Source organism: Malus domestica, chromosome 01 (genome assembly GCF_042453785.1).
Source record: "Malus domestica chromosome 01, GDT2T_hap1".
Classification (NCBI taxonomy): domain Eukaryota; kingdom Viridiplantae; phylum Streptophyta; class Magnoliopsida; order Rosales; family Rosaceae; genus Malus; species Malus domestica.
The window spans coordinates 22,752,820-22,766,782 of NC_091661.1; the positions used below are offsets into that span (position 1 = coordinate 22,752,820).

At 37.6% G+C, this 13,963-nt stretch overlaps 1 protein-coding gene across 4 annotated transcripts; it reads right to left on the reverse strand.

Annotated features, from left to right (window-relative positions):
* Positions 1-862: 862 nt before the first annotated feature.
* On the reverse strand, positions 863-13,281 carry LOC103433074 (regulator of nonsense transcripts UPF2-like). Of its 4 annotated transcripts, none has more exons than XM_008371304.4 (18): positions 13,124-13,281; positions 12,276-12,366; positions 11,665-11,752; positions 10,572-10,774; positions 9,365-9,709; positions 9,074-9,178; positions 8,805-8,932; positions 7,795-7,971; positions 6,711-6,792; positions 6,133-6,411; positions 5,790-5,987; positions 5,570-5,671; positions 4,671-4,922; positions 4,356-4,574; positions 3,494-3,664; positions 2,840-3,025; positions 2,132-2,605; positions 863-1,881 (listed from the first exon to the last, which is right to left on the reverse strand). In XM_008371304.4, the coding sequence occupies exons 2-18, from the start codon at positions 12,336-12,338 to the stop codon at positions 1,375-1,377; spliced, it is 3,579 nt and encodes a 1,192-aa protein (XP_008369526.2). In that variant the 5' UTR covers positions 12,339-12,366; positions 13,124-13,281; the 3' UTR covers positions 863-1,374. The 4 variants fall into 4 exon arrangements, with proteins under 4 accessions (XP_008369526.2, XP_008369540.2, XP_008369534.2 ...); XM_008371318.4 differs by having other exon boundaries at positions 12,998-13,250; XM_008371312.4 differs by having other exon boundaries at positions 12,946-13,159.
* Between the last annotated feature and the right edge of the window lie 682 nt (positions 13,282-13,963).

A 13,963-nucleotide genomic window follows, 5' to 3' on the forward strand; every position in this document is an offset into this window, starting at 1 on the left:
GTGATCAAGCTAAATTGTGACTCTCATCATTCATCGTGCAGTAAAAAATTATTTTAAATTATTTTATTTAAAATTAAATATAGTACCTAACGAAAGCTGATTATACAATCTACAATGAACATATGAGAATCTTAAAAATCTCCACAAAGACAATCCAAAGAGAATTTTCATCCAACATGACATGGCTTTTTAGACGCTTGGGACTAGATTCTCCGCATATCCGCATGATTTTACTCTACCTCTTTGCTCGTATTTTACTCTACCTCTTTAAAAGAAAATGTTTTTCGGTTGGGCACAGCTCTAAGAATTACTTAATTAAGAGCGGGCACGGTTCGGTTTTTATTTTAAAATTATGCGCCGAACTGAAAACATGTACTTAGTTTGGATCGGTTTCAAAACCGAAGATTTTGAGAGGAAACCAAAACATTACAATTTGGGACGGTCTCGGTTCGATTTCTGCTTGGGCTGTTCAGTCTTGGGATGCATGGTGGTGAGGGTTAGATCTTTGGAAAATCTGAAGAACAACGTAGACTTGTTAGTAGGACATCTGATGATAGCATGCAACTTTATTGTTAGTGAAAACATATTATTATTTTTATACGACGATATTCTACAATCTACAAGGACGGAAGATTTGACTAAATTTTACACGATATTCAATAATCTGATATCAAACTCGTCATCAAGTGAGTCAAACTTAAAACTCAATTGCAAGTCAAAAGAGACCACATTTATAGTGCTAGTGAAATATGAGTATAAGACCAACATTAATCACCACTAACGTATCAATGTGGCATGGTACTAGAAGTTTAGAGTGGTTTAAAATAAAACATCGTTCGAATATTAAAAACAAAAATAGAAATGACATGTCCAGGTAAAATTCCATTTAATCATTTCTGTCTAGGCAGTTCTTAATCAACATTGGCACATACAAGGTACACAAAAAAGCCCAGGCAAGTTTGCGTCAGATCTTTTACTTCATATTGACAAATTTACACGCAGGGAGACCCATACTTCAGGTTCTAAACTAAATGTAAGATCGATCTAACTAACGACCGAACAACCCGTGTTCGCAGAACAGCGACTCGGTACCACACGAACACCTTTCTTGTGCACTGCTGTCTCGCTTCCTGGTTAGCTATCCCGATTTCCTTCTATTGGTTATTTCTTCACACCTGCAACTATCTTCTAACAAGACCACAAAACATATAAACCTTGCAGTAAGGAGGAACGGTCCGAGTTGAGTGTCCCACTAGGAACGTCAGTTGCGATTAGTGTTGGAAAAGCACGAGTTTGCGCAGAACAAACCGCATCTGCAAAATGAGGGAAATCCGAAGAGACTTTCTGGCGTTCCATCGTTGCAAAATTACACTTTTACTTTTTCCTGCTGTAGTAAACTCCCCCGCCGGAATAACTACTGTGATATCTATGACGTGCTCCACCACCTCTACCGCTAGTTCCTTCCCAAGTGCTGCCACGGCCTGCAAGTCTATTGCCACCACTCTGCATATAGTTCAGAGTTTGGTTCCCCAATCCATTAAGCTCCTCTTCTTCTCTGTCATTGTATTCCAAAACCAACCTCTTGATGTCTTGTTTCTCTTCAAGCTCTGCTGCTTCTTTCTGTTTCGTACTCTGGATAAGTGAGCAATCCCGAGGGATGTACATCTGCTTCGTTTGTTGCTTGTTACCACGCTTGACAAGAACTTTCACCTGGACCTCCTTGCTTCCTCCAGACTCTTCATCCAACGCCTCATCTCCACTTTCCCCTCCAACCACTCTTCCATGATGGTCCTTGGTGGACCCCTCAAACACATTCATCGGTATTGTCATGTTTAATGTTGGTCGGCTTCTCAGCTCTAGCCTACGTTGCTCCATGCTTTCCTGCATTCAGAAATTGTTTAATGGGTTAAAAACTGCACTCAAATAATATAACACCCTTCAGCATCATAACATCATGTACAAAATCATTTCCAGACCAAGGACATTAGGACGTCAAGATTTTCAATTTTTTAGCGACCGTGATTGCATTCATTCAGAATGTGCTAACAAACATATGCGATACCATAATAAATGAATCTATAGTGCAAATCATGCAACAGCAAGAGCACATACAACAGTAATATGATCTTACCTGCATAACAGCTTTGAGATCCAGCTCAAACTTTTCTGCTTCTTGAGGGTCCACTTCTGCAACCTTCTGTCTGACATGGACTTCATCGTCCTCATCGGATACCGGTCCTCCACCACCATCATCATCATCATCCTCATTACTGTCAGATCCACCATCATGATTCTCTTCACCCAATCCTTCTTCATCATGTCTATCTCGATTAATGGTGCCACCTCCCGAATCACTGTCACTATCTCCAAGGTCTCCATGATCAACACCATTTTCCTCGGTTCCATTCACAACACTCTTTCCATTCACTGACATTTTGTTGGAGGTGTTCCTCCTTGAAGGTTTTTCAGTGTCGGAGTGCTTCTCATTATTGTTCTTGTCAATGGAGACAGTATGATCGCGCTCCTCAAGTTCTACAAGAGCTGCATTAACTTCTTCAATGGAAGAGTATCGAGTCATGTTGGGGCGTAGATCGGCAAACAAGTCCTGCAAGTGCTTTACTACATAAGCTTTCCCATGTAGAATTATAGATAAGATAGATTCTTGGAATAGCATATTTCAGATAAAGGTACAGTAGTGTAGTAGTTAAGAGAAGAGAAATAGATAAAGGTCAGTTTACTTCAGAATCTTATATATGATTCCAGTTTTTCATTAGCAAGAAAAACAGGAAAAATATGTAGGGTGGGGTACAGAATAGAATATATGAGCAGCATGACTGACCTGTAAGTCAAATTCAACATCAAGCGGTAGTACACCTTTACTTAGTATATATCTCTGAAAGTGCATCAAGAATCGATCAAGTTTCCTCTTGGAAGAGCCTCGATCAAAGTAGTGACCACAGGTTTCAAGAAGAGTAATGACCATCCTCATGCGGAAACAATCTTCTGGTGGATCTAGTACATCTTGCTGGTGTGACAGAAAAGAAAGTATGGCCAATGTAAGAAGATCATCATGTACACAGTTTAAGTAACTTCTGATTCATAATTAAAAAAAATGGAAATGATTAAATCATCCATATCTTTATGCTTTCTTATAAAAATAAGAGACACACACAAGTACGTATTTAAAAAAAAAAACATAAACACTAGAATCATGAATAAACTTGGGTGACAATCAATTGGAATATACATTCTTGGAGATTTCAATTTTACTCCCCAAAGTTTCCTAAACATAAAAAATATTAAGATTGGAAAGATGTCCAATAGTACTATATATTCTTTTTTGAGAAGACAATAGTACTATATATTCTAAATATGCATTTATGACACTTAATTTAGTATATAGTTAACGAGATAAGTGTGCCTAGCACCGACTATGGCAATAGTCCTCAAGTACTATATGGTGATGTATGGAAATGCACGGAAAATTACATACCTCTGGTGTGCCGTGGCCAAAGGCAAGAGTCAAATACAGAGTCTCAAAAATAACAGAAGAATCTACATGCTCATAGTTGTATAGCTCTCCTAAGAATCGCATATGGGCAATCCGTCTTTGCTGCATCCCATACTCATTTAATTCTAGGCCAAGCCGTATCTCCTCTAGAACCTGAAAGTGAAGATATAACTTTGAGAAATCTCCGGTGAGTCAGACAGAATCAGAAATGTCCAAATTTGCACACATATGCACACTTCATATCTCAGAGATGTCAATGTATATTTAATTTCTCCCTTTTTCTCTACTGGTTCCAAATATATTTTTTAAGTTGAAAAACAATTATGACCATAAAATGGAGGCAAACCGTTAAGACTGCTAAAAATGACCTGTCCCCTCCCTCATCTTTCCTTTATCCTTTCCCTAGAATGATTATTGTACTAGCACCAAGACTACTGTTTGACTAAAGTATGAGGCAGGCAAATCATGAGAAAGTATATTGAGCCTCAAGGCGTTAGTGACTTTAGAATTAGAACCTACTGAGTCTGTTGCAGCATATAATTTATTGCTACATTCAATCTGTCACGGCGAGCAGCTTACCTCTCAATAAATACAGAAAATAAGCAAACAAGTAGGTTAAAATGTCCTCGATGTTAAATGAATGAACAATTAGTACATGTTTTTCCTCTGTATTCTAGTTAATAGCAAGAGATGATAGCCTTCCCCTTCCCCTAAATTACCCCACACTTTGTGCATCTGGAGTTAGACAAATCTAAAAGAGATACTACTGCACAGCAAAGGGCCAGTCATATTTAACATGGAAACTAAAATGCTACAAAAAGATTATTGGAATGAAAGAGATCACCTCGTCAACAACAGATACAGCAAATTCATCATGATAGCGGCTCAAACCAGCGGTGAGAGAAGCAATCAAGTGGATCTGACCATACTTCCCCTTGTGAACCTTCAGAAAGCATTTTAAAAGATACGGCTCACATTCACCCCATGGTAGTTTACGCAGTTGCCTGAGCACATGCTCTATGGTAGACTTGTCAAGATCTGAGAAGAGCAACTTTCTTATATACTGCAAAAGAAATAAATGAATGAAAGGTTAATTCAAACTTTGGATATTACCAAAATAAATTATGAAGACGAGTTAAACCAATAAAATGATTTACACCTGATGCAATGGAGGACGGACTTTAGTGACCCGTGCGGATCTCTCAGGTGGTTTGCATAGGTAGTAGGCATTTTCAACAAGGGTGCTGTGCCGAGGGTCTAAATTTTTTACATTCTTCAAGCGCATTAATATTTCCAACATGTTTGCCATCCGCACAGTAGTTTCAGGAGATCGATACAGAAAGCGCCCACAAGTCTCAAGAAGATTGCAAGCAACATCAATGTTATGATGACTGAAATCATCCAAACAAGCCTGGCAACAAAGTAACATCAACTGCTAAGGAAACAGCTCATAAACTAAATGCCACTATGATATAAACTTAAATCTCGCTGATAGCACTGACTATGCTTTAAGTCTTCAACCCATCTTCTAAACTATGATTTTCCACACAGATGTTGCAGTTAATAGACAAGTAAAATAAAATGAGTACGAAAAAGGTTGACTGCAAAGACATGTGCATTTCATGGATTCTCCTGCAACCAAAAGGGGCAAAAAAATTTGTACAAGTTTAAAAAACACACATTGAAATCTGTAGGCAAAAAATCTAATAATATTTTCAGTGACTCCTACAAAGAAGTATGATAGAGGTAAAAGAAAGGAAAAGGTAAGAAGAACCCTTCTCCAAGCATAAGTGCACTCAAAGACCTTTCTGAGAGATATATTACGGCTGATATACAAGGTACTGAAGATATTATCAATCGGGCGATGCTAGATAAACCACATTTTGAAAACTACAAGTAAACTCTCTCTCTAATAGAGGAAGGGCCAACCAATACAAGTCGGTCCAAACTCTATAGAGGTGGTACACATACAAAATGTGGTCTCCCTAGCATTTTCCTTATCAATAATGCACAACTGTCCCAGAAACCTATGCATCAATTCTGTTATGTGCATATTACCTTCAAACAACTAAAGACAAGACCAGCTGGTGCAATCTTAAACTTGCAGAGTTCTCCAATAAATCTAATGTTCCTAATCTTTGTTTCAATGTTCATTTGATCCTGCATAAAATTAAAATTATATATGAAAATCATGAACTTCTCAAATGAAAGCGACACAAGTGAACTTTGTCAAAGAAGAACTCCCATTCAACAAAATACATGACTTGTAAAACCCAACCTTTTTATTAATTAAGAAGTTGAACTCTTCTTCCAACATTGCTAGGAGCATGGATGAGACGTCCTTCATACAAGTTGAGAGTGTGGCAACCAAACGCGAATAGTAAGCTAGTAGCTCCAATGAGGTTCTAGGGACATTAAATACTGCCCTCACAAGCTTTTTCCGATTTGCTTTTGAATTTAAATAACAAAACTCTACCTGAATATATATAATAAATTTCAACGTCAATCATAAGGTTAGATAGCCAAATGTGTGTGTGTGAGAGAGAGAGAGAGGAGTGGGAGTGGGGATGGGGGTGGGGGTGGGAAAGAACAGTACTAAAACTCAGACGGAGGTAAATTACAGTCAACTGATCAATAAGATCACGGCTCACGCAACCAGGAAGCCTCTGCAGTAAAGCATCCAAATTTGTCCCTTCAATACTTTTGAGCTTCTCTTTCTCATGCTCTCCTTTTCTATCACCTTTCTCTTTGTCTGGATCTTTGATCTTGTCTTTTTCTTTTTCTTCCTTGTCCTTTCCTTTCTCTATGGTTTTGCCCTCTTGTAAAGCACCAACATCTGCAGAAGCCTCTCCAGTATCTTCTGTAGTTTGTTGACTTTGGTCTGATTCAAGTGCGGGTTCCTTAATAAAGAAAATTAAAAAAATGTTCATCTGAGTATATAACTACAAGTATAAACTTTTGCTAGAGTAATCGGGAATCTTATTCTTCCAAAGAAGGCAAAGTACCTATATAGTCCACAAATTAAACCACACAATGTTATGAAACTCAAGTGAAAACAGAAGACAAATGAGGAGAAAGATCACAGAAAAAAAAGATCTAGCTCAGGAAGACCAAGATTAGTGAATACAGAACCAATTGGATTACAGAATAGCAATAACTGGTGATAAATGATGATAAATGCTGAGATTTTATTCCTTACAGTTGATTGTTCCTGGGTCTTTGCAGATTGATCACTGCTTTTAGACTCTGCTTCTCCCAATAATACTGCCGGAACAAATGCTCTGGAAATAACAAAAAGATACATTTCAGGTCAATCTCTGCTGTATAAGAAACACCATCTAAGAGAATTATAATGACCGACACAAATGAAATATATAAAAGACTTATTCTTAGATGGGAGATTGAAGAGGTGGCTGGTTTACTGCAGAAGGTGGAGTCCGTACGGCTGTGCCATTCTAGAGAAGACAGGAGAAGATGGAATTTAGAAGGTTCTGGCCAGTTCACTTGCAAATCTTATAACTCTTTCCTTTGCAACAATGATGTTATGCATCAATTTCCCCCTTTCGCTCAGATATGGAAAGCAAAAGTGCCTCCAAAAGTCAAAATCCTTGTGTGGCTAGTGGCGCTCGGGAAGGTTAATACTTGTGATCAAATCCAAAGACGAATGCCTTTTGCTTGCTTCTCCCCCCATTGGTGCACTTTGTGCAAATCTGGGGAGGAAAGCGTCAACCATATTTTCCTCCATTGTCCGTATAGCATTCAACTCTGGTGGAAATTGCTTAAGGAAGCCGGAGCAAGATGGGTCACCCCAAAGGGATGTTTTGAGCTTCTAAGCATTAAGTTCGAAGGCCTAGGGAAAGGGAGGAAAGCCAAAACTTTGTGGGGATCTCTGTTGATGGCCCTCTTCTGGAACATTTGGTTGGAGCGTAATAAAAGAGTCTTTGAGGATTACAAGGGAGTGGGGGTGGAGGACCTTTGGGATAGAGTAAAACACTGGGCAGCCCTTTGGGCTTCGGTTTCAGTGGAGTTTAGAGATTACAATTTCTCTTCTATTTTTAGGGATTTGTTAGCAGCCGTTATTTGATTTGGTCTAGCTTTTCCTCTGTTCAATTAGTTTTCTTTAGGGGTCCTTGCTAGTTCTCTTCTAACTCCAGGTGGATATCTTTTCCACGTGGTTTATTTTTTCTTTTTTGTAATTCTTTCGTTTTATAAAATTCTTTCGTTTCTTTTCAAAAAAAAAAAAAAAACAAGTGACAGAAAAATATCATTGGACTGAAACAAACCTAAGATCTGGTAAGCATTCGTAGAAAGCCCTTGTATCTTCATCATCCCATATGGCTTCAAGTGCCGAAGAATCCTTTCCAGCAGCAGCGGATGAAGCATCCTCCCCACTAGTAACCCTTGTTGTGTGACCATCCTCTGGCATTACTGGGGGCTGCATATCAAGTGCTTCTGCTAAACTGTGAGAAAAACAGTTTCTAACATAAGTTATCCAGAAACTAATAAAGAAAAATAATCAAAAAAGAGTTTTAGTAAACTAGTGGCTACTGTGACTTCAAATTAAAGAAAGCAGGAGCATCTGGCACCACACTAGAGATGTTGAAATGAGATGCTTTCATTTGCATCTATGGGTATAGTCCCCATGCTGCTGTTAAATTTCCTAGGCATTCTCTCAGGAGTCAGGTCACAGTTTGCTCCTACTACTTCTTTGATTTTTATTTTCTTTTCTTTTGTTACATATAAGGGATTATCAAGTATTATGCACCTAGCTAATGCTTACTTTAGAGTGGTTTAACAAATTTAATTACTTATCCAATAGGTGAAAGTAAAGTTACATCATCTTCCTCATACTTGCAATCTCCAGCTAGAATCTTCAGGCCATGCTAAGATTTCATGACATATACCACTATCTAAAATTCAGGAGGGATTATAAAATTCCCAAGTCAGAACCACAAGACTAGTATGCCAAACTAGTTCATTAAGAATTGGGTACCATCTGGTTCATTTCATCCTATGTTATTGTATTATTTATGTTGGAGAACTATGCAGGGTTTTTGCTAAATGACAATCCATGAAAATTGGGGATAACAATGACCATTACATGTTCAATAGAGTAATTGGAACAATTAAGGTGTGCAAGGTTTGAAAGAAGGATCCTCGATCCAATGTAACATAGAAGACTAGAAAGTCAAAGAAGACTTGGACCACAACATTGCCAGACCCAACAGACCCAGTCACTAGCATGATAACAGATACAGACAAATAATTGCAGTGAAATAGTACAGCAACTTACGATGAGACATTGCGGTACAAATGTTCATATGATTTCCGCAGCTTCTCGTATGACGAGACACTTTCATCACTGAGCTCTCCTTTAGCATTAAGGATTTTAGCATTTTCATGCTCCATTTGGCGAAGTGACTGAAAGTATCAAGAAAATTCATTATTTACGAGTTGCAACCAGTATTCCACTATGAGAGAGATAGAGAGAGAGAGAGAGAGAGAGAGAGAGAGAGAGAGAGAGAGAGAGAGTTATCTTTAGGTCAGGTAGAAAACTCTTACAGTATGCTCGGATTGCAACAGTTCTGCAGCAGCAACATAATATGTTTGAAATGCCTTCCTGAAGAATTTCTTTTGATCTGTCGTGATACTAAGGCCCTTAAAAAACTGTACCAAAAATTCAGGATAAATATAAGTGACATACATGGTAATTACGTAATTACAGAGAGTCACTTCTTGTGCCTATATGATACTATAAAATAACTTCAACGGAAAGTCAGATAAGGCAAACAGAATAACACTGAAATACGAGGAATGAACTAAATAAAGAACAAAGCCACAGAGAGTTCATACCTCTTCATGAATTTCCGGCCCAGAGAGTGGAAGGCCAAGAAACATTCTTCCCTGACGAGCAAAACTAGCAAGAAGAGTCAAATTTGTCTGAGTAGTATCCCGATCCTTTAAGTGTTCTCCACTGGTAAGATCCTTAATGATATTCAAGAAAACACCACCGTCTTCTATAACTCCAACAAAGAAAAGTTCCACAAGGAGTTTCAAAGTGCTTCGCTTCTTCATGGCCCTCAAGTTCTTGTCTGCTTCTAAGTCATCCCCAGACTTTCCCGGAAAAAATACTTTCAAAAGACCTTGAAGCAGAGTTGGGGAGAAGTCTTTGTACCTTTGATGAAGCAGAGAGCAGATCTTTGAAAAATAGAGGCGTGTTAGAAGTATTGCATTCAAAAATGTATTTTATGCTATACAAAATGAACAGGTAAAGCTTGCAGGTGTGCATGCCCACTTGACATACCGCCCGTTTAAAAGTAACTTCGTTTTTCTTTATGAAAACTCAATTGCTGCCAAACCTATCAACCTTACATATTAGCTGAAAAGTGTTACCGACTTTCTTCCCCAGTAAAGACCTATGTGATACACCCTGCTAGTTTTCTCTTTTAGGCTAAAAACATCCAACTAGCTAGCAACAGCAATATTCAGAATTTTTTCCCAAATTCATATAGGGAAAACACCAAATACCCAAAGACGTCTAACTGGATGCATGTGAAACAACAGAATGAGAAGCAAGAACCTTGAAAACCAATACAAACAACGCGTGGTGAGGCAACTTATCACTTATCCAAAGACCCAAAAGCTAGACAAACAACATTAGCATCAATTTCAGCAGAAAAAGTACTAAGCATTTGACAATTATACGCCTTGTCATTCAGCAAGTGCTGTCGTCTTTTCTTAAATAAAATAAGAAAAGATCAGCATTTGGAACCTACGAGTACAACACTACATGACTAGAAGTTCATGTCATTCTAGAAATGTTAAGATCTGAAAATAACCATAGTGTTTTCTTAAGCAAACGCACTGTGCAACAGCATTAGCCAAACATTTTCTAAGTCATTTGCCGGATGAAATCCAAAGTAATATGTTGAATGTAAAATCATGGGTAGATGACCCAAAGAACTTGATTAACTAAAGCTTCAAGGGGAAATGTAAAACGAGTAAAAAGGAAAATATATATAAATGCTTTTGACATATCAATTAAAATAAAAAAATTAACCTGGACTGCTGCTTGTATGTCTGACGATCTAAGCTTGGCATCACAAATAGCAGTAACAGCTTCACTGACAAATTTGCTTAGGTTGACACCTCTCAAGTCATCCATCAAACCTTCCCGCTGCTCTTCATTTATCTGCTTCAGTTTTTTAATAACCGCTGTGTTGCGCTTAATGCTAGAATCCAATGTCCTCAGAAATCCTGTGTCTGGAAGTCAGAATAAATTGGTTTATTCTCCAGTACCATGCAGCAATCATACATGTCCACTATGCTATCAATATTGTGTTTTAGGTTAGCCAGGTGATTATGTTGAAAAAAGTATAAAATAAACATGTCAACAAGAATATCTGAAAAAAAAGAAAGACATATAACCCTGAAGTACAAAATATCTTCGCAATGAACTTATCTAATATTTATATATAACAATTATATAGTAAAAACCTTCATTAAGATGTAAAACAGGAGTCATGACTCATAATACATCACAATTAAATCCAAATGTAACTGTAAAAAGTAAACCTACCCAAAACAAGGAAAAAAACTTTAAAGGGCTAAATGGTCCTCAATCCTCATCAGTTTAATGATCATTAGCCTTTTTAACGAAAACACTGATAACCTCAAATGAAGTAAGAAGCTTCCCCAATATCCCAAAATGTAATGTGGAAGCGTCAACAAAGTGTAGGAAATTATAGGGTAGAGGAAAGTTTATCAGCGTTATAATATTACACTAACACACTAGTTTCGAGAAATTACCTGTAATTCATAGATTATTAGACATCTAACGTAGGGTATGACTTCAGATTGAAAGCAGCTAAAGGTAACTTATGTGGAGGACCTCAAGTCGTTTGAAAAAAGATAATGTTGTCAGCCCAATTATTTAGGATTAAATCAAAGTACAACTAGTAGAAGCAGAGAACAACCTTACAAAAATTGCCAGCCATCATCCCTTTACTAGCAATTTATGTCATTAGGAATGGCAACTGTGCAAGATTTACATGAACCTTCTTTCCACATACATTTTCACTCATTCTAAGTACTTAATAATTAGTTCATCATTCATTGGCATGATCAATACAAGAATACCACTATGGTCTTACCAGGCCGCTCAGGGTTCAGATTGCTTTGACGAAGAGCCATCTTTGCCTCAATAGATTTCTTGACTTCCTCAAGCCGAGCAGCAGCTTCCTGCAGAAAAGAACCAATAGTTGCCTTACCAAAATCACTTCTGAAAGACATTCCAATTTCCAAGAATGCGCGCAAGTAACCAAACTATTAATTTAATTTTCAAATTTTCCTCTACAATATTATTTTAAAAAAGGGAGGTGGTTTTTACGCACCCTTTTTAGCTTACACACCCCTCTTTATTTTTTGTCATTAGATTGAATAAATCAAACGAAATCAACGCAGAAGATTAAAAGGGGTGTGGGAAAGGCTTAAAAGGGTGCGTGTTAATCCTTTCACTTGAAAAATTGTCCAGCCTTAGCTCAACTGAGGAATAAATATAACGTAAGTACAATGGTCCCCAACTTATATCCAAAGTCTAAGAAACTTCTCCTTTTCAAATTACTAATTAGTTCCCAGAAAGTTCCATCTGACTACATGTTCCAAGACTCAGGAATAAAAAAGAAATGTTAAAAAGAGCAATGAAAAAAGCAATACAGATAAGAAGTTATAAGGATCTCTAAAAGTGCCAGATGCAGCGACTTACCTCATCATCTTGCTTCCCATGAGGTTCACTGCCAGCACCGCCTTCCTCCTCATGGTGCTCCATCTCCGTACTTGTCTCCACTCACAGAAACCTATATAACAAGAGTTACAAGACATTGCATGCTGAATTAACACCCAATCCACACAAACAAAAGACGATGTAAAACTGAATTGATATGTTAAACACCCAATCCACACAAACAAAGTCACATCACTAAATTGATATGTTAAACTTCCAAGCATATTAACCCCTTACAGGCAAAATTTCACTTGAGTTTCATCGAATAACCAAGGAATCTTCAAAAGAATCAATAACTTAACTTCTTTTCTGATTATGCAACTTGAAATTACACTATCTAGACTGATCAAATGCACCCACAACACAAGCCCCCTTTCCCATAAAAAAACCCCAAAAAACAAAACAAATGGGGTGTTTCCTCTAAAAGTCCTCTTAGAAACTTAGTAACAATATACCACAATTGACAAAAAATGAAAAATCCAATTGGCATGCAAAAGAAGAAGAAACTACAAACACCCAAAAAAAAATATCATCAAATAATAACTCACTATTTGATTTAGGGCAAAACATTATCATCTAATATAAGCTCCAATTAAATTCAAACAAACTATTAGCTTTGATTCCAAGAATCCTAACCCAAATGAGCACGAACCCTATCACAGCAACACGAATTTGTTTCACAAACGAAGATTACTGAAGCTTACGACGTCGATTACGGCGACTGCACTCCCTACCGAGATCTCACTCGCGAAAAACCGCAATATGCACCACACGTATATCTCTGTGTGTGCGACTCTGTGTGTGTGGGAGAGGGAGAGGAATTGGGTTACCTGATCGAGATTACGCCGCGACGTAACGAGGATTGCAGAGAAAGAAAGGAATACAGTGAGGTCTGGAGGAAGGGAGGCAGAGAGAGGGAGAGCGGGCCGAACCCAATGGTTAGAGAGCAATGGGGCCGAGTTGCGACGAGGCGAGACGATGATCCAAATGGAAAGAACCGACTGGTATCAGTGAGTTTCTAGGGTCGGACTCGAAGCACGGGTTTTTTGTTAGAAAGGTAGCCCACTTAAATAGCCCATCTCAAGTGCTGTCTTTGGGCCATTGGTATCTCTTTCAGTCCAATATTTTTTTTTTTTTTCCAATTAAGTTAGGGACTCGTTTGATAATCATTTGATTTTATGTACTTTGTTCTTGTTGATTAGCGGAGCAATGATGGTAGGAGATGTGTTGAAAACCTGTATAAGTGAAAGGAATACACGATGAAAACTGAAAACCAAAAATTATTTTAAGTTATTTTACTTTTAAGACTTTGTTTTCATTCATTTATATTTATGTTTATTTTTTTCCCTCCCTCCCACACAGCTCTTCTCCATCCCTCTCTTCCTCCATATACCTTTTGCGCACCTTCAGCGCAAAGGGTAAAAACTTAAAACCAAATACTTATCAAATGAGTCGTAATTTATTATTTCAATATAATTAAAAAAGTAATGCTACAAAGACTACCAACTTTTATACAAAATTTGCAAATCATGTAATGTGTCACAAATAGAAAATAAGCACGTTAATCAACACTTAGTAATAATTTAATCATCAACAATCACATCATATGGTATATATAATTTGGTCTAAATAGTTGGTCTCCAAGCATTACCCTTAGGTACAATCTGATA

What these genes read in the sequence shown, in the direction of transcription:
- LOC103433074 (XM_008371304.4), bottom strand. Translation starts at nt 12,338, where the DNA reads ATGGAGCACCATGAGGAGGAAGGCGGTGCTGGCAGTGAACCTCATGGG. An exon ending in TGTTGCAATCCGAGCATACT is followed by an intron (nt 8,933 to 9,073) that starts GTAAGAGTTTTC and finishes TGATACTTTCAG; the next exon opens with TCACTTCGCCAAATGGAGCA. An exon ending in TTGTCTTTAGTTGTTTGAAG is followed by an intron (nt 4,923 to 5,569) that starts GTAATATGCACA and finishes CTTTGTTGCCAG; the next exon opens with GCTTGTTTGGATGATTTCAG.